Raw genomic sequence first — 25,442 nt, 5'->3', positions numbered from 1 at the left:
CCATAAATATCTCCAATATTGTCAAAATTTCAATGTTATAATTCACACTCACAAACAGTTTTGAGATCCGACAACAAACCCTAAACATTTCGATGCCCTTGGGAAGACCCCTGTTAAGGAGAATCTCCCGCTCCGAAAAAATTAATAATTAGCTCTAAAAGAGGCAATATTCAAGGCTATATGATACACGATTTCAAAATTATTCAAAAATCGATCAACCATCTTTTTAAAATTCGTCATGAAGTTAGAAGAGACCATTTTAAAAATGCATCGATTCAAATTTATTGTGAAGTTAAAGGAGATCATGGAAAAACACATACATTAAAAAATAGATATCATCATGTCAATAGTATGTCATTATACACCTGGACTGATGGATGGACCCCTAAAAATCCAATCCTATCTTTTCCAAGCACAAAATTCATGCCATAATTATCCCATTATTTTACGGGTCGGGATCCTCTAGAGTTTTATGAAAACTCTACAAAGTAGAGTTGAATCCTGACCATATATTATAAAATCAAGGGCTCATGATTAGTAGGAAAGGAAAATATATGGGCAGGATATTCGCGGGGAAAATAGGGGGGATTTTGGGAAAGAAAATACAAGCCTTTGATTTCTTAATCAACGACTGATATTTAACGAACTCTACCGTGTAGAGTTATTTTGAAACTCTAGAGGATCTCAACACTTATTTTACCCCACCACCAAAACATCAATCAAAAACAAAAACACAAAATTTTCCAACTCAGCTGATTAGTCTTCTTCCTTTCAACTGTCACACTCTCTCTTTCCCTCAAATTATTCTGCCACATATCACTTGAAAATCTCCACTATAATTTACAACGTGACCTTGTTGCATTTTCATTTGAGAACGATCGCTGACAAATCAACAAACAGATTAAAATTTTCCAAATTCATCTCTAATTCCACTAGGTAATTTCATTTCCTTCAAGATTCCAACTTTTTCATTTTCTACTGTGATGGAATTTCTTGCTAATTTTGTCCAATCTATTGGAAATTACCCAGTTATTGAAATTTCAATGTGACATCAAGATGCTTTTTTTTTTTTTTTCATTTAATGATCAATATTTATTCTTATTTTTGTCAGTTTTGAGTCAGTGAGTGTATTTTACATTACATGCAATTAATTAACTATTCCTTTTATTGACTTTTATTGGGATTGATTTTAGGTTTTAAAAAAAGAGAGAAAAGATGCAAGCGTCAACTTTTATGGTCAAAGGCAATTTAGGGATTGAAGTTCGAAATCGTAAAGTGGGTATTGGTGGGTTTAAGGGATCAAGCTCAGTTCTTTGCAGTAATTTGAGATTTGTGAATGTTAATGACAATAATTTAAAGGGTAATTCCTGTAAATTGAGTTGTGGGTCGGTTTCTATGGGAGCTGGATTTGGAAGATTGGGACTTGATCATGTGTTGATGTCATCAACCAAGTACAGATCAGTTAGGGCTCAAGCTGCTTCTGGTTTGTCTTCTTCAACTATATATCCTATGTTTTTTCTCTATGCTTTTTTTCATATATATAATTTATGTAAGTGTTATTTGTTTGATGAAATAGTGTTTTGGGTTAGTGTAATTATCAATGGTTCTTTTGGGGTGGTTTATTGGAAATGAGCTTTAATTGCAATGTTAGGAGATAGTGTGGTGGTGATATTTTTGGGGGATGGCATTGGTTAGTGCTATATATAGGTCATTTTGGGTGATGGTGTCGAATGTCGATTCGTTTATCGATTGCAACTAGATGGTGGAGGTATACTCTTTTTTGGTTTGGGATTGGCTTAACGAAATAGACCAAGCTTTAGCTTCATGCTTCATTGTTGGTGATTGGTGATTTGATGCTTGTATTCTCTTGGATTATGGAAGCGGCTCGTAGTTTGAGATATACATTTTCCTTTACAATGCTATACTCTGAAACTTTGGTTTATCATTACAAATGGCGTAGTTGGATAGGCTAATACTTGGGTATGGTCTTGGCATGTGGATATTTATATCTAAGCAGTTAGCTGCATTCATCTTCTTGATTAGTAACTATCTTCTACATAAAAAAACTATACTAGTTGATTCTAGTAATATATTTCTATGAGGCAAAAAAACTATGCTGAAGTATGGAACAATATCGATGCTAGTGGATCAACCAGGACTCTAAGGTGACGATGATAAGCTATAATGGCCTGGAGGGAGCAGTTCCTATTGAATGTAGAGTACAAGTAGGAGATTATCTCTATCATTTTTGTTGGTGTTAGAGGGCGTAGCTGCTTGTCCTTTTGTGTGTAGTCCTGGCTGAAGGTATCATTGATTGCATAATTAACATAAAAATTAACAATAGCGTACATTTAAGCCGTGAAGCAAATCAAGTGAGATACCGCATGACACTTGCTTGAGCATGAAACTTAATGCCAACTTCGGCTATTTTCTCCCCAACTTATTTTCACTTATTTCAGGGGAAAAAGTTAAGATTGGATAATTTCAGGGGTAATATAACTAATACATTTAGAGAAGTTAAGTCTGCGAAGTTCGCATAAGTGAGCTAGAGGCTGTAAGGATTGTCCAAGTTCAATTTACAACTCTACACATATATTCAGATTAGTTAATTTTAGGGCCAATACGTTTAGATAAGTTTATTCTAGGGCTAATAAGTTCGGATACTTCAAAGACAAAAAAGGATATAAGTTCAGACAAGTTCTAAATACTTCAAATAAGTGAATTGCGGGTGAAGAGAGTAACTTAGACTACCCAAGTTTAAATCAAAACTACCAGGAGTTCTAATAAGTTCAAACTAGACAAATTCAGAGCCAATAAATTAGTTAAGTGCTAATAAAGTTCAAATAAGGGGAGTTCATGTGAAGACAACACACCCTTAACCCATTTAACACAAAAATTTGAAGGATGTCGTGAGCTATCCAAACATTATTGCCGGTTTTCAAGGCTTTGGAATCAATTGTTCATCTAAACAAGATCAGTAGGTGCTAGCTTGATGGATGGGTTGAAGACAGTCTATCTATTCTTTTTAAGTGTCTGCTATATGTTTTTGGCCATTAATTTGGTTTATGGCAGGCTGTGAAACTATTTTTATATCACTTTGCTAATCAATTACCATTTGCCACCTTCATGAAAAGTTTAACTTAAATCCTTTAGTGTGTAATGTTTCAAGTTCTTCTTGGAATCTTTATCTAGCTCCAGGGACCATGCTATAACATATAATTGTTAATTCTGATTAGTCTCTTATAATTCACATTTTGTATATATTTTAGGAGGAGATCTGGAAGATGCTACTCCTGAAAAATATCAAGGCAAATCTTCTGCATCAGTTTTGCCATACGTTGGTGTTGCTTGTTTAGGAGCCATTTTGTTCGGATATCACCTTGGGTATGTCATAATCAATCAATACACTTACATTTTCTTTGGTCTCTATTGGTATTGGCCTAGCTCCTATATGTGAGCAGGTGGCCTACTTTAGGGTATTGATGTGTTGTGAATTATTATTGATGAAACAAGTACTTTGCTGGATATCTCAGCCCTCTGGGTGTGGTTTTTTTGTTCCCCATACATATCTACTTATGAACTTTATTTTCATTATTCTTGCAGTGTAGTAAATGGAGCTCTGGACTACCTCTCTGCAGATCTGGCTATTGCTGGAAATGCTGTTTTACAAGGCAAGTTGTCCTAAAATGGAAATATGATGGTAGCGACTAGCAATATAGTTGACTGTTTGAGATCATTTTTAGCACCGTATGATTATAAGCTTTTCCCCTGGTTCAGATCACTTATGGAGTCGTAATCTCTGTTCTGCTTGATAGATTAATTAAGTTGCTTCTTGCAGGATGGGTTGTGAGCATATTACTTGCTGGAGCTACTGTTGGTTCATTTACTGGCGGATCTTTAGCTGATCAATTTGGAAGAACAAGGACTTTCCAGCTAGATGCAATTCCTCTTGCAATAGGAGCTTATCTCTGGTTTGTATGTCATCCTTTGGGATTTGAACATTTTGCTTCCAGCAACTCTCTTGTAACATTTTTGTCCTGAATCTTTCATAGTGCCACAGCACAAAGTGTACAGATAATGATGATTGGTCGTTTACTTTGTGGTATTGGAATTGGTATTTCATCCGCTTTAGTCCCATTGTACATTTCTGAGGTAATAACCTCTAATTTTTGCTGTCCTGTTTTGAATTTGTTGGGCCACTAAAGCTGAACTGAGATGATATTTGTTTTGCAGATCTCACCAACTGAAATTCGAGGTGCACTTGGTTCCGTGAATCAACTTTTTATATGCATTGGTATTCTTGCTGCTTTGGTGGCTGGATTGCCTCTAGCAGGGAACCCGTTATGGTACTACCTTGATATCTGTCTGGTATATTGCTATATGTTTCTTTGACTGCTCTACTAAAAAGTTTTTCCAAGCTTTACTGTAAACTGAAATTAAAGGCAGTGATCGACTTCGTTGGCCAGTTACAATGTGCACTATAATTAATATAATTTGCTTAATCTGTCTGAAAATGTTTCTATCAATTAGATGACTTTGCTGTCTCCCTCTCTTCGCAGGTGGAGGACAATGTTTGGTATAGCAACAATTCCCTCTGTCCTCTTGGCTGTTGGGATGGGCTTCTGTCCAGAAAGCCCTAGGTGGCTTTTTCAGGTGCTCTGATGTATTCTCTTAGAATTTCTGTTTCCTCCATGCTGTGTTGATTGGTGGTGACAATTGGAAGGCTTAGCTAGATTTATGGTATCATAATTTGCTCAGTTTATATATTACTTTTGCAGCAAGGAAAAATTGCTGAAGCACAAAAAGCTGTAGCAGCTCTCTATGGAAAAGAAAGGGTTCCTGAGGTGATAAATGATTTGAGAACATCTGTTCAAGGAGGATCTTCTGAACCAGAAGCTGGCTGGTTTGATCTATTCAGTAAACGTTACCGAAAAGGTATATCTGCTTTTGCAATGGAAATAAATGATATAATCTTAGGTTTATGATTAATGACCACACTGAAGAATAAGAGGTGATATAAAGCTTAAACGCTACCGAGAAGGTATATCTGTTTCTGCAATGGAAAACAATGATATTTTCTTAGATTTATAATTAACATCCAAACTGAAGAATAAGAGGTGATTAAGAGTGATAATGGTAATTATATTCGGTGTAAATTTTTAAGGTAAACCCCATGTCGTCAGACTTCCCTTAAAAATTGTATTGAATTGATTACCATTATTGTCATATATTATTGTTTACAAAACTAGCCTTGAAGGCTTTGAATGAAATCTTTCCAATAGTTGGGTGATAATTCTGGAGAATTGTCGTCCCTACAAAATTAATTTTGTAGGTATTCATAACCTATGATTATCCTTGCTGCAGTGGTAAGTGTTGGCGCTGCACTTTTCCTGTTCCAACAAATGGCAGGAATTAATGCTGTGGTATACTACTCCACGTCTGTATTCCGTAGTGCTGGAATTGCATCAGATGTTGCTGCTAGTGCCCTTGTTGGAGCATCAAATGTTTTTGGTATGTCGTGATGAAACATTTTGCTACCTTTTTCTTCATTTATTTCAAGTTTTTGCTTTAGTCATCTGTTCCTATTTGTAGGCACTGCTGTCGCCTCTTCGTTAATGGACAAGCAAGGAAGAAAAAGCTTGCTGATGACAAGTTTCTCGGGAATGGTAAGGTTTCCTTCAATTTTATCCAACTATGCACTGTGATGCATCATCAAGGCTGTATATCGAAATCATTCAACAAATCATATGAAGCCATGTGCCTGTGATACCGAATAAGAAATTGAGGGCATTTTGCATGTATTTTACATTCTTACTGGATAAATATTAACATTTTCTGGAAATTCTGACTTTTTTATTCAGAAAATCCCTCTCTTCTGGAAACTCTATTTTCAACTTTCCTGAAAAATGTAATTGAAAAAATTAGAGTATTTACCCTATCTTCTGACAACATCTTCTTCCTGAAGGCTGCTTCAATGTTGTTACTCTCTCTATCATTCACATGGAAGGTTTTAGCACCATACTCGGGCACACTTGCCGTTGTCGGAACTGTTCTGTGAGTCTTTTAGCTTTGGATCTTTTTATTGTTCATCTCTATCTTTCTCCCAAATAACGATAAATAATGCATATTTCCCTGCAGATATGTCCTCTCTTTTTCACTTGGTGCTGGTCCTGTGCCTGCTCTTCTACTTCCAGAGATCTTTGCATCCAGAATCCGAGCTAAAGCAGTCGCTTTGTCACTGGGAATGCATTGGGTAAGTTGTCAAGTATGCTTTTCTTAATAAAACTTATAAGTTACGCACCTAAATATTGCTTTCTCTTTTTTCTTTTTGTTAGGCGTCAAACTTCATAATTGGGCTCTACTTCTTGAGTGTGGTGAACAAGTTTGGAATCAGTACAGTGTATCTGGGCTTCGCATCAGTGTGTCTACTAGCCGTCTTGTATATAGCAGGTAATGTTGTTGAAACAAAAGGCCGATCACTTGAGGAGATAGAGCTCGCTCTGAGCCCAACTGTTTAAGTCGGAGTTAAACAGTTTTTGATCTGAAGAGAGAATGGTCTTTAATAATTCCCGAATTTAGGCGTCTTTTGCTAGTTTTGATGCTCATTAGCAGATTGATGTTCAACTCTGTGATCTAAAGCTTCTATAAACAGCTGTGGTATCAACCTTTGTAATTCTTAGTGTTAGTAATTTGTCTCACCTTCTCAGTAAATCACAAAACCAGGGTTCTTTAACTCAATCCGTATTCGACATGCACTTGCTGGACAATCTCATGTCACCTGTTCATCTGAGAAAAAGGATCACAAATAAGACTTGGTACATGTTTAGCTCTATAGACTCAACAAAACTGTTTTGTAGCTGAAATTACATACCCCAGCTTTGACACCGTATTTAATACGACAGAACATAACCCTCATGTCCTAAAAATCTTAAAATTTATAGGCCTAATTAATTTTATAGTATGATCTAATTGACAAAAATGAAGGATCCATCATCCAATTGTGTCCACTAAAACCCGATTTTACCCTTGATGATGATGTATAATTTCTACATAAAACGTATGATCTTGTGACCTTTTTGATGTAAAATCCACAACTTTTGTAAAGTTTAGATGTAATTATGTAAAACTCTCGCTCTCATCAGTGTGAGGCACCGGTACTTTAATTATTTTTTAATTTTTGTGGCCATATCAAAAGTTTATTTTTATTATTTTTTGATTCGGTAATTAACTGGCTCAAACAGGATCAATTTTTATGAATTGGGGGTAAGAATAAGGATTCCACCCTATAAAGAAACTTCCAGAGACCGGAAACTAAGAATTTATACTCAAAGCAAATATTCACACAAACTCTCCAAATTGAAACTGAAAATCGAACACCTGGCCAACAAGTTGGGAGCATCTAACCATTGGGGCTACCATATCAAAAGTTTATGTTTAATACCTTATACTTACTCTATTTTGTAATACTCACTATACTTTCCATTGTGGAATTTCACATTACTTGTTACACTTCTACTTCCTTTTTGAATAATAACCTTTCTCTCCTTTCACATGAATCCTTTTTTCTTTTTAATATATAACAAAGAAAATATTATTAATACTTGTAATAAAAAAATAAAAGTTATGACTAGAATTAGTGGGGTGCGCCAGGCCCGTGCAGTAGTGCAACGCATGGGCGACGCGCGAAATTCCCAGCAGCAAGCTACTGTGATGGAACTTCCCCCTTAAAAAATAAATTTAATATCATTGTGGGCCATTGGCCCACGTATCAGATATTAAACTGATAAGAACAGATACTACACTTGATCTTAGCCAAAAGGCCGAGAAAGGTATGCTTATTTCAGTTTCACCACTCATTTTTTATAGCCCCTTGACGAGACATTCTTGCTTACATTGTCGATATGGGACTATTTTGTTGTTTCAGTTGTGCAGTTCTGCTGTGCTGAACTAACTCGTATTTACATAAACCATGGTTATATATTAATGCAATTGAAATTTAATTAGATTGTTTCTCATTCTTACTGATAATTCTATTTTTTCTAGTTCTTAGTAATATACCAAAATGAATTAAGAAACAAGCTATATTGAATACAGCAGTTAAAATGCCCATGTACCTATACCTGACAACCATCTTCAGTTCTCATTTTTTTTTTCTTATGTACTTCAAATTTTAGAAAAGTGATGGAGAGAATACTATTTTTTGAAAGTTCATGCATACTTTTTTTTTTAACATAGTAGTATTAGATAAACATTTTAATGTTTGAAAATTCTTTTTATAAATATCTACTTCAACCTTTTAGCACGGTTTGCGTGAATTTGTTAAAAACCGACAACTAAAATAAGAAAGAGATTCGATCCACCCAAAAAAAAGAAACTGGACTTATATTCTTGTCTTAGACGATCTGGGTCATATCACGAGTATTACTTAAACAAGGAACAAATTTGAGATAAAAAGTATTGCAAAAGAACATAAAAAGTACTTAAAAGTTTAGCAAATTACAGAAAAATCAGTGGATGGTCAGGTAGAAATTAGCTGAAAACCAAAACTACTATTTGATTGACCAAATACCTTGGAATTTTTTCCTTGAATAATGCCAAAAAGGGGATTAATTCCCAAAATGTGCCAGAAAATTTTTTATTTCCCTGCGTACCGTCCACGTAGGACGGCACGCGAAAAATATTTTTTTTTTAAAAAACTGCAGTAAAACCGCTACAAGGAGTAGCGGTTAATGCATAAAAACCGCTACTCAAAGTAGCGGTTATATTTAAAATAAACCGCTACTCTGAGTAGCGGTTTTCTTTAATGAACCGCTACTCCGAGTAGCGGTTTACAAGATTCTTGGACCCGTTGTAAACCGCTACTCCGAGTAGCGGTTTACAAAAATCCCCAATTTTATCAGATTTCGAAATTACTTCTCTCAAACTCTCTTCTCCCTCTCTCTCTTCCGACGACACTCGCACCTCGCCGCTTGCCGCACCTCACCTCGCCGCACCATATGCACATCTCTGATCCTCATAGGGGTATCCTTGCAGCTATGAATGAGCCTGGTAGTGGTTCGGAGGAACCATATGCACATCACCGCTTTTGTGTGCGTCATCTTGCTTCGAACTTGAATTCGAAGTATAAGAATGCTGCCATCAAGAACCTATTCGGAAAAGTTGCATAGGTGCGTGACTTGTGCTAGAGGCTTCTGAGTCATTGCCTCCAGATATGGTGCGTGACTTGTATGCGCAGACATTGCAGACTATGAGGGGACTGTGTGTTGATGCTGTTGGCCGAGCTGGACATGGCCACATCGTACAGGGCGTGCCTACTTCTTCTGGATATACATCGACTTCTACATCTTCTACGTCTGCTGCCCATATATCTACCACGTCAGCTTTGCTTTCACCTCCAGTCACTCAGAGGGCCTATCGACGACGTTCTGACACTACTCCCCCTTCTCTTGATGCCATTGCAGAGACTCATGAAACCACACCTAGCTCATCTACACCTTCACAAAAGAAGAAGAGAGGGTTTTAGAAGTTTCATTTATTGTTTATGTAGTTAGTTAACATTATTTTCTCACTCTAACTTGTAACTAAATTTTTTTTACATACATTTGAATGTGTATGAACTTGGTGATGAGTGATCAATGTGTGGCTTATATTTGGTGTTGTTGAATGGAATTTGGTGCTGGATTTGCAGGTTGGATAATGTTGAAATTGGAGGTTGGATAATTGTTTGGAATTGCAGGTTGGATAATGTTGAAATTGGAGGTTGGATAATTGTTTGGAATTGCTGGAATTGGAGGTTGGATGCTTGTTTGGGATTGCTGGAATTTTTTTGGCTTTCTGGCAGTTGGCCAGTTATGTGGAAACAATGCAGTGTGGGGTGTAATGGGCACAAAACCGCTACTCGGAGTAGCGGTTTTAATGAATGAACCGCTACTCGGAGTAGCGGTTTACCCGAGGGAGAAAACCGCTACCCAGAGTAGCGGTTCATTCATTAAAACCGCTACTGTGAGTAGCGGTTTATGTGAATGAACCGCTACTCGGAGTAGCGGTTTATCTCCGTTAAAACAAAAAAAAAAACTTTTTTTCGCGTGCCGTCCTACGTGGACGGTACGCAGGGAAATAAAAAATTTTCTGGCACATTTTGGGAATTAATCCCCTTTTTAGCATTATTCAAGGAAAAAATTCAAATACCTTGCGAGCAAGTACAACTGTACAAACTACCACATTCACTACAAAGTACAAAGTACAAACCCCTTCCTCCCTTAATACATATCCAATTATCCATCTTCTTATGTCGAAACTACCGACGCCTGATCACACTGATGAAAAATGAAGTTAATGCTCTAGCCTCTATTCTATCTTCATAACTCATCCAAAAAAATCTCTACACAATGTTAATGCCTAAGCATCTAAGCATTAGAATTTGAAATGCCATGAATCTGCCACATCGAAGAAGATCGTTCCTTTTGCATTCGACTGATTCTGCAAATACTACATGTTGGCTTTTCTTTCCCATCGTTCTCTTGTATCTAGCCTATCATCCAAAACGATGAAACAGATCAAGTTTACAAGATATTGTACTATATATGAAAATTTCATAGAAGAGATAGATATATGAAGTACGAGGTGAAATAAGCTTCACATGAGCTACATATAAGTGGGAAGATAAAATCATTACCCCCAGTGCAGTTTCTTCTTCTTCAGCACTGGATGGAAATTGACAGGGCAGGTTGATGGATATTCTGCATTACTATCCTTGCCTTTTAAACTGTTTTCTGCGCATGAATCTTTCGATCTTCCATCTACAGTGTCGTTCATGCATCCTTGTGTATCAACCTCTTCACTTAAAAATTTATCTTTCTTATCTGCAATTTGAAATCTTTTTCAGACCCCATTTCTGCGGGAAAGATGTAATGCCAAAATCTCATAACATAATTTATGATCCTAAGAACAAAAAGTATACATGGACCTTTGGACTTCTTTTTGTTCTTTGTTTTTGTTTTTACTTGCAAGCGTCTTCGATGTAATTCCTACAAGATGCACAATTTCAGGATACTTGAAGTGAGCAACAGCAGCAAAGAAACTAAATGCATAAAAGAAAATGAAAAAGAAAACCAGCAAATTATATTGTAAGTCCATAAAAACTGCAGAATTACACCAAAATTGCTCAAGTTATAAGGTTTTTTTTCTCCTTACTACATAACTACAGTTGTATAAAGTAAGTGAAACTTCCACATGTGATTATAAATCTGCTCGGTAACCCGTTTCAGGCTACTTAGAATATCAAATTCAAAACATTATGATTTTAGAAGGTTTCTAAAGAAGCTGAAACTGGAATGCAGCTCAAAGTAAAGCATCAAAATCAGTCGACGATTTAACTACAACTTATTCTGATCCATTGCCATCTTCACTGATTCCTCTGTTTGTTTTGCTATTGTTGAAGAAATTGGGAAAGAATATGAACTTGTCATAGCAACAGGGGGTACTAATTGGATGATGTGGATCTTGGCTAGTGCTACCTATTCTTCTTCGACAAACTTCTCAATTTCAGCTCCATTTTCATATATCGTTGCGAAACATAGCCTACATTACTTTAAATCTTTAATTAACCAAGCAACTCATATTAATAAAAATTTCCAAAGCAAATCCTCTACCTCCATGACGAGCATGATCAATAATGTAGGTTGTGTTTGCTCTTACTTCCTACATAAGAAAGTGTTGGTTCCAGCTGGTGAAACATAATTCACTAATCTAACCGTGCACTGCGATCCAAAACGCGAATTATGGTCTGTGTTCGTCTATTTTTTGCCCATTTTGGGAGAACCGCGAATAGAAAAAAGCGAATTTTATAGCGAACTATGTTACACTCGACTTCCACCATTCCATTACATCCTTTATCAATTCTCCCCTCAAAAAAATAATTCACATCCTTCATTAATTTTACACTTCAGGAAATTAATGCCAAACTAGTATTCAAACATGATAATAATCCCAATTGACATATATACTTACATAACACCATGACACACATACCCTCCCCCAAACAAAATTAAAAAGGGTAAAAAAAAAATCTTCACAAAATGTGCCAAATATATATATACCCAGAATTTCTAACCTAAAATTTAACAGTTTTACTAAAGTTAGAATCAAAATCAGCCCTTTTCTCGCAATTAAATATAACAATTCGATTGTTAAAATTAGGGTGAGTTATCAGCCTTTTTCTGGGGTTTTGTCCAAACCCAAGTAATCAAAATTCTTTAATTCAAGCGATAAATAAGTAATCTGTGGTATAAATTGCAATTAAAAACAAGGGTTTTAGAAAATTACTCGAAATTTGGCGAGCTGATCTTGGGAAATTGCTGAAGATTTGAAATTTGGGCGAAGACATGGGTTTGAAGAGATTTCTGCCTCTTTTCTCTGATCTTCGTCCATTCTTTTCTTTTTTCGCTTTGTTTCTCAAATTCGGACCAAATTTGTTGTTTGTATAGATTAGAAGCCCATTCAGTTGTGGCTGAATTATTTAGGGCCAAAAACTAGCCATATAACTAAATAAGCTCATGTGGTTTGTGGACCGATAAAGATAAATAACTATAGGTTGTACGGAGACGGATACGAAGACGATACAAGACAAAAAATAAAAGTTTTTTTAAAATCAAGTATTAAGTATTGTATGTTTCTATGGATGTAAAATTGTAGATGCAACTCCTTCAAAAGAAACAAAAATTAAAAGTTTTGCTATTCGACATTTTAAAATTTCCTACCAATACTCTAAATGCATATTTTTATACTATATTTTATATCATTTTTTCTCCCTTTACCTTCCTTCCCATCACTTCCCCTTTTCCTTCTTCTTCCACTACCATCACCACCAGTCCACCACCACCTCCGGAAACACACAATTATGATATTAAAAGCAGTAGATTATGAAACTTTACCTAAATGCTTGTGCCTCCATCACCACTAGTCCACCACGCCCCACCAAGCCCAACGAATCCCACAAAACATTAACCGTATTCACAACACAAACCCCACAAGAAGGAAAACTATAATTTTTTAAAATATGGTGAGTCATTTACCATGGACGTCTCACCATATTTAAAAAAAAATAAAAAATCAATTTATGAGTTGTCCGTGAAAATCTCAAGCTCGTCGGGGAAGTGACGCTTGCCGTAAAATTGGTAGTTGTGGTGTACTAGTGGTGCAATTCATAGTGGTGGTGGAAGAAGAAGGCCAAGGGGAGGGGGAAGTGAGGCAAAGGGTAGAAACAGAATATACAAATACAATATAAAAATATGTATCTAGAGCGTTAATAAGAAATTTTAGGACCGCATCAAACAACTCCAAAAATTAATTGTAGATGCAACTATACTAATCGCAATTATTATCTAGGATATTGAGAAAATATAAGAATACCATCGGAACTTCAATGTTGTTATGATAATAATGAATCGAAAAGATCTAGAATAGTTACATATGAAGTATATGATATTACATCTATAAAATTATAAAAAATTCATTAGCATTATTTTCGTTTTCCCATTTATTGTCATCTGGTAAAGGGGTCATAAGGATAAGGGTACTTGAAGATTTCACGCCATACAATATTTTTGAGTCAAAGTTAGATCCTTAAAGATCGAAATAACAACTAAAGATTGAAGTTTTACCATTTAAATATTCTCACGAGCTATGTAAGAGGGAGTTTATTTTAAGTTGGACGAAGTATGTATCTTGAACTCTTAATCAACTGCTTGGATTAACCGATTATTTTAATGTATTTACACTCATTGGAAGTCATTGAACTATTGAACATCATACTTTCTCCATCAGTTTACTTGCAAATCTTCTTTTTTGTAACAATATCATATTATTTGCAATACTACTACTTTTAACATTAAGTTTTCTCTATCACTCTCATCATCACACGAGCTTTTTTCAATTTCTCTTTATAGTAACTAATTTAAATTTATATGTGTTTTTTTTTTGAGGGATTTAGATTAGAACTTTTTAATTGGTCTATTTTATAATTTCATAATTAGAAAGAGAGGTGGTTTACGCCAGATCACGCCTAGTTGATGTCTTGTCGGTTAATGCAGATTGCCGTGGTTTCATGAACTTGCAAATGAAGCCATGGTCACTTTAGTTTTTCATCATTTACACTATACGCTTCAGCTTGACCCACAAATTGTGGAGTTTTTTCAAAATAAAAATCAGAAAAACTTTCCTTGTTCATGATGCATATAATGGCAAATTAACATCTAGCTAGTTAGCTACCATCCGAAGTTAAATACTGACCCACATGCCACATTATAAGCTTCTTTTGGCCACATTACTAGCTTCTTTTGCAACATAGTATATTTTTTGGTGTTTGCACCCGGTTCACCCTTCGGACTACATCCGGATCGAGGCCAAGTTCGGGGTGGTTAGGTTCCATTCCTCTCCCAAGGGTGTTGCGGGGATTCGAACACGAGTCCGTCCTACCAAAGCCAGTCCCCATCACCACTGGGCCAACACTTACTTGGTACATAGTATATCATATTCATCATTTGGACCAAGAGTACATTTTATTAGTAGAAAATTGTTTTTTTTTTTGTTTGGAAAAGTTGATAATAATAGTCTCAATTATTCGACATCTTCTTTAATTAGTCTCAACTTTTTATTATTTTTCGTTGGACCCAATTAATGCATGACTTTGGCAAAAATGGTCCTCGTGACTTGATAACCTAGTGTATCAAGTTAAAACCGTTACATGTGACTTTTACAACTTTTATATTTATTTTCCTTTTATTTTTTTGCTTTCCCACCCCCACTTAAAGATGGCCAACAGTGCGGGCCAATCCAGCCCGCCCAAGTAATTATCCAACCAAATTGCGTATATTTTAATCAAATTACATATATTATAATTCAAAAATAATGAAATTACCACACCCCAAACATGAAAACCCATCCCTCTAAAACCCACCTTACCCCCAAAACTCGTCGAGTACTCCTCTTTATATCTCTTCCATTGCACCTTGAATTCTCCATCATCATCTTCATCTCCAGCCCTCAAAAACCTGCCCTTAATCTCGAAAACACCAATTGTTAGGAAATAAGGGTGTTGTAGTTTGATTAGTGCGGAACAGAAAATCAATGAAATAATAAAGGTGAGAAAAAAATAAAGATGAACAAACAAAAAAATACGATTTACGTGGTTTAGTCAAATTTGACCTACGAATAATGCAAGGAGTCCTAAATTCTAGAGGTTAACAATGTTTCATAAGTTGTGTTAATAATAATGAACATTGTGTTAATAATAATGAACATCAGGAAGCCTTTTATAATCATAAGGAACCCTGTACAAACCCAAAAAGATAACTCAAAAACGAAAAAAAACCGAAAAACACGTGTAGCGCACAAACCGGCGCACCGCCCGCCCGAGACGAAACAGTTTCGTCAGTTTTTCGTAAAACAGTCATAACTTTCTCGTTTCTCAGCAGAATTGGGTATATGACCTATCGTTGGAAAGATCTTTGAACAAGCTATCACCTCCAATTTGAATTACATCAAACCCATTTATATATTGAGAGACACGTGCATTCAAAGTTAGCCTTATGCCATTCACAAGATTTTAAGTCATAAATAACACCAATCATGTTGATGTTGTTGCTAGCCTGCTATGAGGGAGTAGTAAAAGAAGAAGTATCGACGGAAGTAGAAGGAAGAGAGGAGCAGAGGATATCAGGAAAAACAAAGGAAAAGAAAGGAAAACAGTATAAAAAAAAAGGAATAGAAAGGAACAACAAAAAAAGGAAAAAGAAAAAAAAAATACTTAAATAAGTATGACCATCACAAATCATAATTAGGTGGCTAGGTGCCTAGGTCAATCTCGTAGAAACACTGAAACAACATACACAAAATGCAATTTCCTCTTAACTTACACTCAACTCATAATAAACAAATCATTTTATTAAAAGAATTTCATCCTAGATCTAATAAAGCTAATCCCTGTTACACTCCAATCCATGTAGTAATGTACCTATAACATTGAATTAATGCTTTGCACTTTTCCTAGTAATCAAGATATAAACCTTATTATACATATAATAGTGAGTACATTTCTTATCAAAAACTATGGCTAAAATACATCGATGTCTCTTTTTTGCCTTAGGCTTATCTCTTGGCCTAACAATTGGCATCCTTGGTGTCCAACGTTTCCCCCCCTCTATTTCTTCTTGGCCATCTTTCACCACTACCTCGCCATATTTAGCACTAGTGACCGAGCCACCATCTAGACCTCCACCACCGCCGTTGTCGCCGTCTCCACCATCCATAAATGTGACGTCCAAGCAACTACCGAAGGAGTACAACTTGGGATTGTATGACAAAAATCATACAAACGTTATGCATAATATGAGTGACAAGGAGTTGTTGTGGAGAGCATCAATGGTCCCTCAAATAGAAGGGTACCCTTTAGATATTTTGCCTAAAGTGGCTTTCATGTTCTTGACAAAAGGTCCCTTACCTTTGGCCCCATTATGGGAATTATTCTTTAAGGGTCATCAAGGTTTTTACTCCATCTATGTGCATACTCATCCTTCTTATAATGATTCCTTGCCTCAAAGTTCTGTCTTCTATGGAAGGCGTATTCCTAGTCAGGTAACTACTTCGAACTCTTGCCAAATCTTCACTACTACATTTATCATGACCTACTTCCTCCGTTTCGTTCTAAATAAAACAAAAGGGTATTTTTTGTGAGATATAAAATATTTCTTTATTGCATCTATACAAATATATTAAAAGGCGTACGAAAACAAGAAAATGTGCCATGTGGCGCTCTCCCTAGGGAGTGTTAGTTCATGTAATCCATGTACACTAAAAAAATTAAGAAATTACATAATATAAGATTTGATCCCGAGACCTCAAGTACATATATTAAAGTTCTAACCACTAGACTAAGTTGTATTTAGTGTTATTATCATAAAGTATTATGTTAATAAATGAAATTTTTTCTTACTCGGGGCATAGCCCGGGCCTAATAACTAGTTTAGAATGAAACAGAGGAAGTATTAAATTATGGGAAAAAGTTATTTTAAGGGTGGTATACTTGTATATAAGAAGTTAAAAATGGAAATAAATTGCATTGATTGATCATTTATTGCATCTATTGATGCATAATTTTTTCATAAATTCACAACTTATTTTCATTTAAATAGTATATTTGGATCTTATATGCAATCTTAAAAACTGTATATATAACATAACTCTAAAATTATTGAAAGTTTTGGATTGACAACCACCAAATTATTTGATAGATTGTGTAGATTAAATAAAGATAGAGACAATAATTTTGTTTTTATTACTCTAAGAAAGTTTAAAATCTCACGAAAGTTATAGAAATAGGTTTGTCATGTTATACATTTATGGAACTTTGGAGGTTAGCCAAAGTTTAGGATTTAGACATTTGACACAAAACACAATTATGATACCTCGACAAGGCATTGTCATAATTTGTTGGATAATATATTTTTGGCAAATTTTGGTGACCTTACGATTTACACTATCTTAAAAAAGAAACTGGTTGGGAGAACATTTTGAGAATTAGAGCTTTGGCTCAATCCACTTTTACAAACCTCTATCTACCAAAAATCAATAATTAATGAATGAACTAGTCAAACTTTTAAAATGGCTTCAAAATTCTCATTTGTCCCCAGTCCTTTGACTAGCAAATACAACATTTTTTTTTTCCAATTTGAGAGTGTAATTGTGTAAATTAGACTAAATGATAACCCAGAAAAAAGATGTTTTCATTTGAAATTTTGACGCTATTTAAAAGTTGAGAGAATTTTTTAAATTTTTTTTCAATATACTACTTTTTTTTTTTATGCAACATTTGACTTTTTGGTTAGTGTATGAAAATATTCAAATGTTGCATCTAAAAAAACAAAAATAGTATAAGATAATACACACTCATGTGAGTCTTGTTTGATTTGTCTCAATAAATACATTATAAAAATTAAACTTTTTTACTTATATGTAATTAAAGATATTTAATAATACAAAACATACATTGGCAAATATGAAAAGAAAAAAGGACGACATCTTTTAAGGGTATGAGATTATCACATAACTAAATTTAAGTTACTCTAATAATTGACTACAAAAATTAAAAAAAAAAGAAAAAGAAAAAGAGGGGTGGAACAAAATACGATATAGTACGTAGTTTTTTTTTTTTTTTTGGGTAGTACGTAGTTGTTAGAAATACTACTTGAACAAAATACGAGATAGTAGTTGTTAGAAATACTACTTGAAAAGTTATTGCAGAATTAAATCATATTATGAGAAAATATTGAGGAATTGGGATTGATTCAAGTGGTGAGCTTTCCCATCTTTTCTAGAGATATCTAGGGTTCAATTCTTACCCCAAGCATTTGCTTGGGATGTAACTTGTAAGAGGGAGGGGGATTGGAGGGTGTCCGACTTGTAATGGGCCTTCGGGTGGGGGCTCTATGCGAAGGCAGTCCAGAAAATTTCTTCTTACCAATTTTTTTTAAAAAAGCTATTGCCGAATAGGATCATATTCTGATGCTAGGGCTAGCTTTTTTAGAGTATTCAACAAGGCACAAATGTACATGGGTTGTGCCTGCTAAACCTGTAGGCACACGAAATGGACTTTGGGTTGGCCCTGCGAGGCCTTCCGATGCCTATTTTACCTCCATAGGTAGTTTTTACTTTTTACTCTTAACTCATTAATAAACCAAAAAAAAAACAATAATTAAGAAGGTCTAGGAAATCTCCATTTTCTGATGATAGGGTTACTAATTTTTTTTTTAAATAGTAAAATTAATTCATTAATAAAAAGTCATACGACAATCTACATAAGCAATCGAATCAAACAAATACATAATTAAGAAGGTCTAGGAAATCTCCATTTTCTGATGATAGGGTTACTAGATTCCGTGATTCCTGTAGTATAGAACTCGTGCGTGGAACTATTTCTTAGTGCATCTTTCTTTATTTTTGAGGTGATTTCTCTCATTGTTGTTGGCCTGTTGCTATTACACTTTCCTTAATGTACCAGACAAATCAAGTTGTATTGAAATTTTCTACTTTAAATTCATTCGTTTGATAATTAATTATTAAGAATTCAAGATACGAACAAATTGAAATGTCCCTTTGTTTTTTCATAGTATATTATTTTATAGGAGTGTTTGGTGTCTTTTTAATACTCTCTCCGTCCTAAAAATATAGTTCTCGGTTTTATTTTTTTCACGGGAATTAAGTATGTAGAATCTAAAAGGGATAATAAAGATTTTTTGTTTATTTAAACAAATATTGTATGAGCAAATATGATTTTAGGAGAGAGAATGGAGAATAATCGGTGAAAATGTGAAATAGCATTAATTATAACACTTGGGTTGACTAAACAAAGCAAAAAAAGCAAAATTTAAGAAGCAAATAAATGATAGGGACTAGGTTTTTCCACATAAATTACAAAAAAAATGTGGAACTAAATATAGAAACGATAACTATATTTTGGGACGGAGGGACCGAGGTGATTTTAAGTAATTTTAGGACGATGTTTAGCAATCTCTGGTTTCTCCCGCGATTCCAAACAGGAACAACAAAAGAAAACGAAGGGAGTAATAGATTGGACCATTAAAAAGATGTTATCTGTTCTTACTTTTATTTTTAATCTTTCTACTATTTTTTCTAACTTTTGTACTCGTTTTTCCGCGGATATTTTATATTTGTTTTCTCTACCTTTTCTCACTTTTTTCTTGGTACAAGGAAAAAAGTGAATTTTTTTATTAAATTAAAGATAAATTGTCAAAAATAAGTCAATCTTTAACCTACCTATTCAAAATAAGTCCGACTTTTTATTAATTTAGAATAATTTTTTTTTGTGCAGTATTGACTTTTAATAGGCTCAAATGACCAATGACCTTAATAATGGGTAATCTTTAGAGGTGGGCATGGGTCGGGCCAGCACGCGGGCCGGGGCGACACGATTTGGTCTCGGTCCGGTCCGTTGTTCGCTACGTGGGCTGCGGGCCTGTCACGGTCTAGAAATTTTATTTCAGGCCCGCATCGGCACGAGCCCGCCTAAATGGCCCGCGGGCCGAATGCTCCTTTCCTTTGTTTTTTAGCCTAAAGCTATCAAAATCCAAAAAAAACAACATAAAACACGGGTCAGCCCACAGGAGGCACGAGCCCGCGAACAAAATCTGGAAAATTCAGGCCCGGCCCGGCCCGCCACTCACGGTCTCGAGCCCGACCCGGCTCGCCATTTCCCAATCCCGCGAATCGAGCCCGTAAACAGGCCCGACCGGTCCATGCCCAGGTCTAGTAATCTTTGTATTTTCAATTGTTTTCCAATTTCCATAAGCCTACTAATAGCAGATTATAAATATAAATATTATAAATATGAATTAGGATAAACTAAATTTTATTTTATATATCAATCAACTATTATAGTCAAGGTTATCCAAACTAATAGCACAAAAATTAGAACATTGTAACTTATTAAAAAAAAAGCAGAAATAATATAGATAAAACGATAATAACTAAAGAAATACTATATATCCTATTGTTTCGAGGGAGAGGTGGTAGGTCATCAGTGGAGTACCATCTCAAATTCTAGGGCATTGCCCAGGGTTCGGATCCTCATCCCAACAATATGTTAGACATTTAATTTTAGGCTGTTTAGCCTTGTACCCAGCCTCTGAACTGGTGCGCCCTGCAGGCTAATAGCCTAGCAGGAATTGGTTTTCGGATCAATTATCTTTCCTAATAAAAATAAAAATATAACCTAATGTTTCAAATTTCCTTTTGCAGGAAGTAATATGGGGAACCATGTCAATGATAGATGCTGAAAAACGACTTTTAGCCAACGCATTCTTAGATCATTCCAATCAAAGATTCATATTACTCTCAGAATCATGCATCCCATTATTCAATTTCACCACAATTTACAACTACTTAATGAATTCTAAGGTAAGTTTTCTTGCTTCATTTGATGACCCAAGAAAACAAGGACGTGGACGTTACAACCCCAAAATGTTGCCTAACATAACTATACAAGATTGGAGAAAAGGATCACAATGGTTTGAACTTCATCGTGAACTTGCAATTCTTGTGATTTCTGATCAAAAATATTACTCAATTTTTGAACAATATTGTCATCCACCATGTTACAATGATGAGCATTATCTTCCAACTCTTGCAAATATATTATTTCCTGATCAAATTTCTAAGAATAGAGGCATTACTTGGGTTGATTGGTCTCATGTTGCATCTCATCCTGGTAGATTTATAAAGAGTGACATAACACAAGAGTTTCTTAATCTTATTAGATTTGGGTTGACAAATTGTACATATAATGGTAATGTAACATCCATGTGTTTTCTTTTTGCTAGGAAATTTGTAGGAGATACATTAAAGCCTTTGTTGCAAATTGCTCCTAAACTTCTAGGTTTTGATCCTTAAAATTTTGTAACACTATCATTTATTTGTATACTAAACTACATATTATGTCACTTGTTAATATGTTGATGCACTATTATTTTGATTTTTGAATACCAATATGATTTTATATTGCTTGTCGATTTGAAATAAATAGAGATTGTTTTCTTCTTAATTATTCCATACCCTTTTTTTGTTTGTTAACATACTGTTGAAACCCATGAAATGCCCATTTGTGAGTGTCCCACACATTGGAGAAAGAGGAAAAAATAAACCACTTTATAAGATTAGGAGTTACTGTTCCTATCACCAATTGGTATTAGGATGGAACTTCCTAACTTGTATGTGGACTAAACTCTCCTCATTTTCATATAATATGAAACATATGTATTTAATAAGTGTTAGGACAAAGCCAAAGGTTAACAATTTCGTAGGGTGTGCAGGGGATATTAATTCATAATCTTCATACAATACGGTACCATAGATACTTGCACAATATCTCCTATTAATATATTTGCGCCTGTCTTTATACAATTAGTTACAAAATTATCTATTTTTGAAATAAGAATAGAGGTGATAGTAGATTTTTTAGCCCCTTATCGTCGTGGAGGAAAAATCGAACTATTTGGGGGCGCGAGAGTAAGTACAACATTGCTGATTATGAAATTGATCAACTATAATCCCAAACTAAAAAAAAATCCAGTGAAGGGAGGCCAAGGCCACCCTTGGCCATAACTTAGCTTCGTCGCTGTGTTAAGATCTAGAAACAACTCCTTTTAAAAAAAAATAAAAAAATCTAAGAAACAACTAGAGAGATTACTCCATATAGCAATAAACTACTTCTTCCGTTTCTTTTTACTCGCTACACTTTTTATTATGGGAAGTTTCACATTACTTGCTATACTTCTTTTTTGGGCAATAAACTCTCTCTATCTCTCTCCTCCCACATGGGTCCCTTTTCTTTTTACTCTCTACCTCTCTCTTCTCCAAAAATTGCCTAGGAGTCGGTGAAATGAGAAGTGTAGCGAGTAAAAAGAAATGGAGGAAGTAAATGATAAGTGAAAAGGTAATAAGCTCTTCTACGATTCTATTTCTACCTTCCACTCCCGTGACACATGTTCAATTCTCGATTATCATCCCATTGTGGGGATTTTGGCACGAAAGAGATTGGTGACAAAGAGTGACTCATTAGGACTTATTTTTCAAACGTCCTAATGTTAGTTTCTAGTTTTTGGTTTTTATGATTTTAGAATAATATGATATGAGTAGTATTATAAACTTAAATTTGATCATAATGATAATAATCATGTTAATTTTGAAAAAGTGACAACTAAAAATAACTAGAAACTACTTTTTCTGGTTTTCATATTATGGTTTTTGGTTTTCAAAAAAAAAAAACTGAAAACAGAAAACGATAACGAACGGGCCCTTAGTAATAAAAGGAAAAATAGAATTCAAATGTATAATACTCATACTTCCTCCGTTTTTTTTTTTACTCGCAACACTTTTTTTTCATCAACTTCAATGTAATTTTTGGATATGAGAGCGATAGAGAGGAAAAAAAAAAAGAGGGCCCATGATATTGGAGAAAGATAGAGAGAAAGAAAAAACCAAAATAGAAAGTATTGTAAGTAATTAATTATTTTCATTTTAGGTAAGCCTGTTCTCTTCGGCATAAAACACCTGAACTGAACTGAACTGAATTGAACTGAACTGAACTGAAATGAATAGTGATATGTGAGAGTAAAAGTATTGTCAAGATCAGCTGAACTGAACTGGCCTGAACTGATCCAAACTGAACTGATTTGAACTTAACTGAAAATAAGTTGGGGAGAGCAGCCCGTATATTAAAAAGTTGTTAGACCTTATTTAGTTAAAGTGAGGTTGAGAGGATTGCTGAGGTCCATTTTGGATTTTGATGGCATGAGAATAACTTGGTGGATCACATATAGTACACGCCTAATTGGACGGACATGGATATAAATTTGGTGGGCAGTGGATGAGTTTGAATGTCAAAAGTCAAACTTGATTTAAGGGTGTTAATGAGATTAATTGGTTCACGAATTATTTGATTTCGAGTTGAAATTTTTTAGAGCTAAGCATAACAAAATTCGATTCGAAAATCGAAATATGTTTTAGTTATATTATCTTATATATATTAATCAAATGAAAGTTATACTTAAATTGTACGCAATACTTGTGAAAAACTCAAAGTAAGGCTCTATTTTGTTTAACTTATTTTTTTAAAAAATAAGATAAGATCAAATTAAATCAGATAAGATCAAACAAAAAATTGTATGATATAGGTTTTAATCCCTTGCCCTCAAGTTCATATACTAAGGATTAACCCATTAGACTAGGTTGTATTTAGTGTTATTATTTTTAAAAACAATATTGATATGAAAATTTTCCTTACTCGAGATTTTTTTTAAAAAAAAAGGTAAGATGAATTCCCTTGCAAGGAAGGAAGAAAATTGGGGATCCCTCCTTACAAGGGGTGAGACTCGATCCCTTGACCTCTGGGATCGAAGGTGATGTCAATACCACTAGGCCATCACCTGCTGCTCTTCCTTACTCGAGACATAACCCGGACCTAAAAACTAGTCTATACAAATATATTAAAAGGCGTGCGAAAACAAGAAACTGCGCCACGTGGCGCTCTCCCTAGGGAGTTTTAGTTCATGTAATGAATGTACAATAAAAAAAATTAAGAAATTGAATAGTATAAGGTTTGATCCCAAGACCTTAAGTACATATACTTAAATTTTCACCACTAAGCTAAGTTGTATTTAGTGTCATTATCATAAAGTATTATATTAATAAATGAAATTTTTTCTTATCCGAGACTTAACCCGGACCTAATAACTAGTTTTCATATTAAAAGGAGGTGATAGGGATTAAGGAGTGGTCAATGTAGATTGTGGAGGCTTACAAGCAAGATGGAGCTTTAATTTTCAATGCATTCATGATTCACGACTTACATAATTTAATTTCCGCGCAAATGTAATGCAAGTTAATTTAGTTTCAAAAAAATGGACTATGGTTCATGTATGATGTATCATGGCATAATTGACACACAATTGTCACAATTGCTAATATTTTCGTCGTCGTAACTCGTAATCATCATATATAAATATCAAGGTTATTATGTGGAGAGAAGCAATGCACAGCTAAAGCCTAAAGGTACGTGGGAGTTGGGACCTGTGACTTGTGAGATTGGACAAAATCACAAAATATAGTGTTACTGTTAATATTCACACGTAAAACTCTTACACGGGTGACGGGACTACCGTTTCTTTAAAATTCCACGTTTATTACAATCTCTATCAATAACTTAGGATCTGTTCTCTTCGGCATAAAACAGCTGAATTGAACTGAACTGAACTGAAATGAATAGTGATATGTGAGAGTAAAAGTATTGTCAAGAGTTGAACTGAACTGGTCTGAACTGAACTGATCTGAACTGAACTGATCTGAAGTGAACTGAACTGGATTGAATTGAACTGAAAATAAGCTGAGGAGAACAGACCCTTAGAAGTTTAAGAATTTTTGTAAATTTTTTTTAAAAGTTGGTAAGATAAATGACCCTAATGAATTGGTTTAAAGAATCCCTAGTGGGATTTGATTCCATGATCTTGAAGGATCATGAAGGTCCGTGAAGTCATGAGATCAAACTTTACCATTTAGCCAAGTCTTGCTTGGTAAGAATTTTTGCAACTAACCTACTATGTTATATTATGTGCTTATGTTGAAATTATGATGTATACTGTGTGACGCATGTAAGTAGTGTCACCTATTAATAAATGAATAAAGGATTTTTTGATAAGAATAATACGAACTTTTACCCGTTCTCTCGTAATAATACAAACTTTTGATTATTTTTTTAATAATATAAACTTTTGATCAAAATTCCTTCAGTAGGGAAATACCAGTTATTAACTTGTTGTAGGAGATAACAGGACGTGGTTTAGGTGGGTGGAGGGTTGCGGGAGGAGGGAGAAAGA

The 25,442-nt window shown here is 34.7% G+C and overlaps 3 protein-coding genes and 1 non-coding gene across 7 annotated transcripts; 2 read left to right on the top strand and 2 right to left on the bottom strand.

Moving 5' to 3' along the window:
• The first annotated feature begins 714 nt into the window (after positions 1 to 714).
• LOC104906234 (plastidic glucose transporter 4) lies at positions 715 to 6,738 on the top strand. Its single transcript, XM_010694969.4, has 14 exons — positions 715 to 936; positions 1,194 to 1,483; positions 3,270 to 3,384; positions 3,604 to 3,671; positions 3,839 to 3,971; positions 4,053 to 4,152; positions 4,234 to 4,346; positions 4,560 to 4,653; positions 4,779 to 4,935; positions 5,365 to 5,511; positions 5,593 to 5,666; positions 5,966 to 6,054; positions 6,139 to 6,253; positions 6,336 to 6,738. The coding sequence occupies exons 2-14, from the start codon at positions 1,216 to 1,218 to the stop codon at positions 6,516 to 6,518; spliced, it is 1,656 nt and encodes a 551-aa protein (XP_010693271.2). The 5' UTR covers positions 715 to 936; positions 1,194 to 1,215; the 3' UTR covers positions 6,519 to 6,738.
• Positions 6,739 to 7,636: 898 nt separating this feature from the next.
• LOC125495314 (U2 spliceosomal RNA) lies at positions 7,637 to 7,833 on the bottom strand. Its single transcript, XR_007271955.1, has one exon. It is a non-coding gene; the product is annotated as a U2 spliceosomal RNA (small nuclear RNA).
• Positions 7,834 to 10,170: 2,337 nt separating this feature from the next.
• Positions 10,171 to 12,511, bottom strand: LOC104906239 (uncharacterized). 4 transcript variants are annotated; one of them, XM_057392779.1, is made up of 5 exons: positions 12,325 to 12,511; positions 11,652 to 11,759; positions 10,961 to 11,027; positions 10,676 to 10,862; positions 10,171 to 10,531 (listed from the first exon to the last, which is right to left on the bottom strand). In XM_057392779.1, the coding sequence occupies exons 2-5, from the start codon at positions 11,664 to 11,666 to the stop codon at positions 10,489 to 10,491; spliced, it is 312 nt and encodes a 103-aa protein (XP_057248762.1). In that variant the 5' UTR covers positions 11,667 to 11,759; positions 12,325 to 12,511; the 3' UTR covers positions 10,171 to 10,488. The 4 variants fall into 4 exon arrangements, with proteins under 4 accessions (XP_057248762.1, XP_010693285.2, XP_057248761.1 ...); XM_010694983.4 differs by having other exon boundaries at positions 10,967 to 11,027; positions 12,325 to 12,508; XM_057392778.1 differs by lacking the exon at positions 11,652 to 11,759 and having other exon boundaries at positions 12,325 to 12,509.
• Positions 12,512 to 16,107: 3,596 nt separating this feature from the next.
• Positions 16,108 to 21,563, top strand: LOC104906249 (glycosyltransferase BC10). Its single transcript, XM_048639471.2, has 2 exons — positions 16,108 to 16,632; positions 20,812 to 21,563. The coding sequence occupies exons 1-2, from the start codon at positions 16,108 to 16,110 to the stop codon at positions 21,460 to 21,462; spliced, it is 1,176 nt and encodes a 391-aa protein (XP_048495428.1). The 3' UTR covers positions 21,463 to 21,563.
• The last annotated feature ends 3,879 nt before the right edge of the window (positions 21,564 to 25,442 follow it).

Source organism: Beta vulgaris, chromosome 2 (assembly GCF_026745355.1).
Source record: "Beta vulgaris subsp. vulgaris cultivar EL10 chromosome 2, EL10.2, whole genome shotgun sequence".
Taxonomy (NCBI): domain Eukaryota; kingdom Viridiplantae; phylum Streptophyta; class Magnoliopsida; order Caryophyllales; family Amaranthaceae; genus Beta; species Beta vulgaris.
Note: the sequence above shows the minus strand (reverse complement) of the source record. Positions and strands in the feature narration are given on the sequence as shown.

Bases quoted from the DNA above. Each gene is read 5' to 3' on its own strand.
- LOC104906239 (XM_057392778.1), bottom strand. From the start codon at position 12,429: ATGGACGAAGATCAGAGAAAAGAGGCAGAAATCTCTTCAAACCCATGT. The intron at 11,028-12,324 runs GTAATTTTCTAA...TGCATCTTGTAG, and splicing joins ATCAGCTCGCCAAATTTCGA to GAATTACATCGAAGACGCTT. The intron at 10,532-10,675 runs GTAATGATTTTA...TTTGGATGATAG, and splicing joins AAGAAGAAACTGCACTGGGG to GCTAGATACAAGAGAACGAT.
- LOC104906234 (XM_010694969.4), top strand. From the start codon at position 1,216: ATGCAAGCGTCAACTTTTATGGTCAAAGGCAATTTAGGGATTGAAGTT. The intron at 3,672-3,838 runs GCAAGTTGTCCT...TGCTTCTTGCAG, and splicing joins TGGAAATGCTGTTTTACAAG to GATGGGTTGTGAGCATATTA. The intron at 4,936-5,364 runs GTATATCTGCTT...TCCTTGCTGCAG, and splicing joins CAGTAAACGTTACCGAAAAG to TGGTAAGTGTTGGCGCTGCA.
- LOC104906249 (XM_048639471.2), top strand. From the start codon at position 16,108: ATGGCTAAAATACATCGATGTCTCTTTTTTGCCTTAGGCTTATCTCTT. The intron at 16,633-20,811 runs GTAACTACTTCG...TTCCTTTTGCAG, and splicing joins GAAGGCGTATTCCTAGTCAG to GAAGTAATATGGGGAACCAT.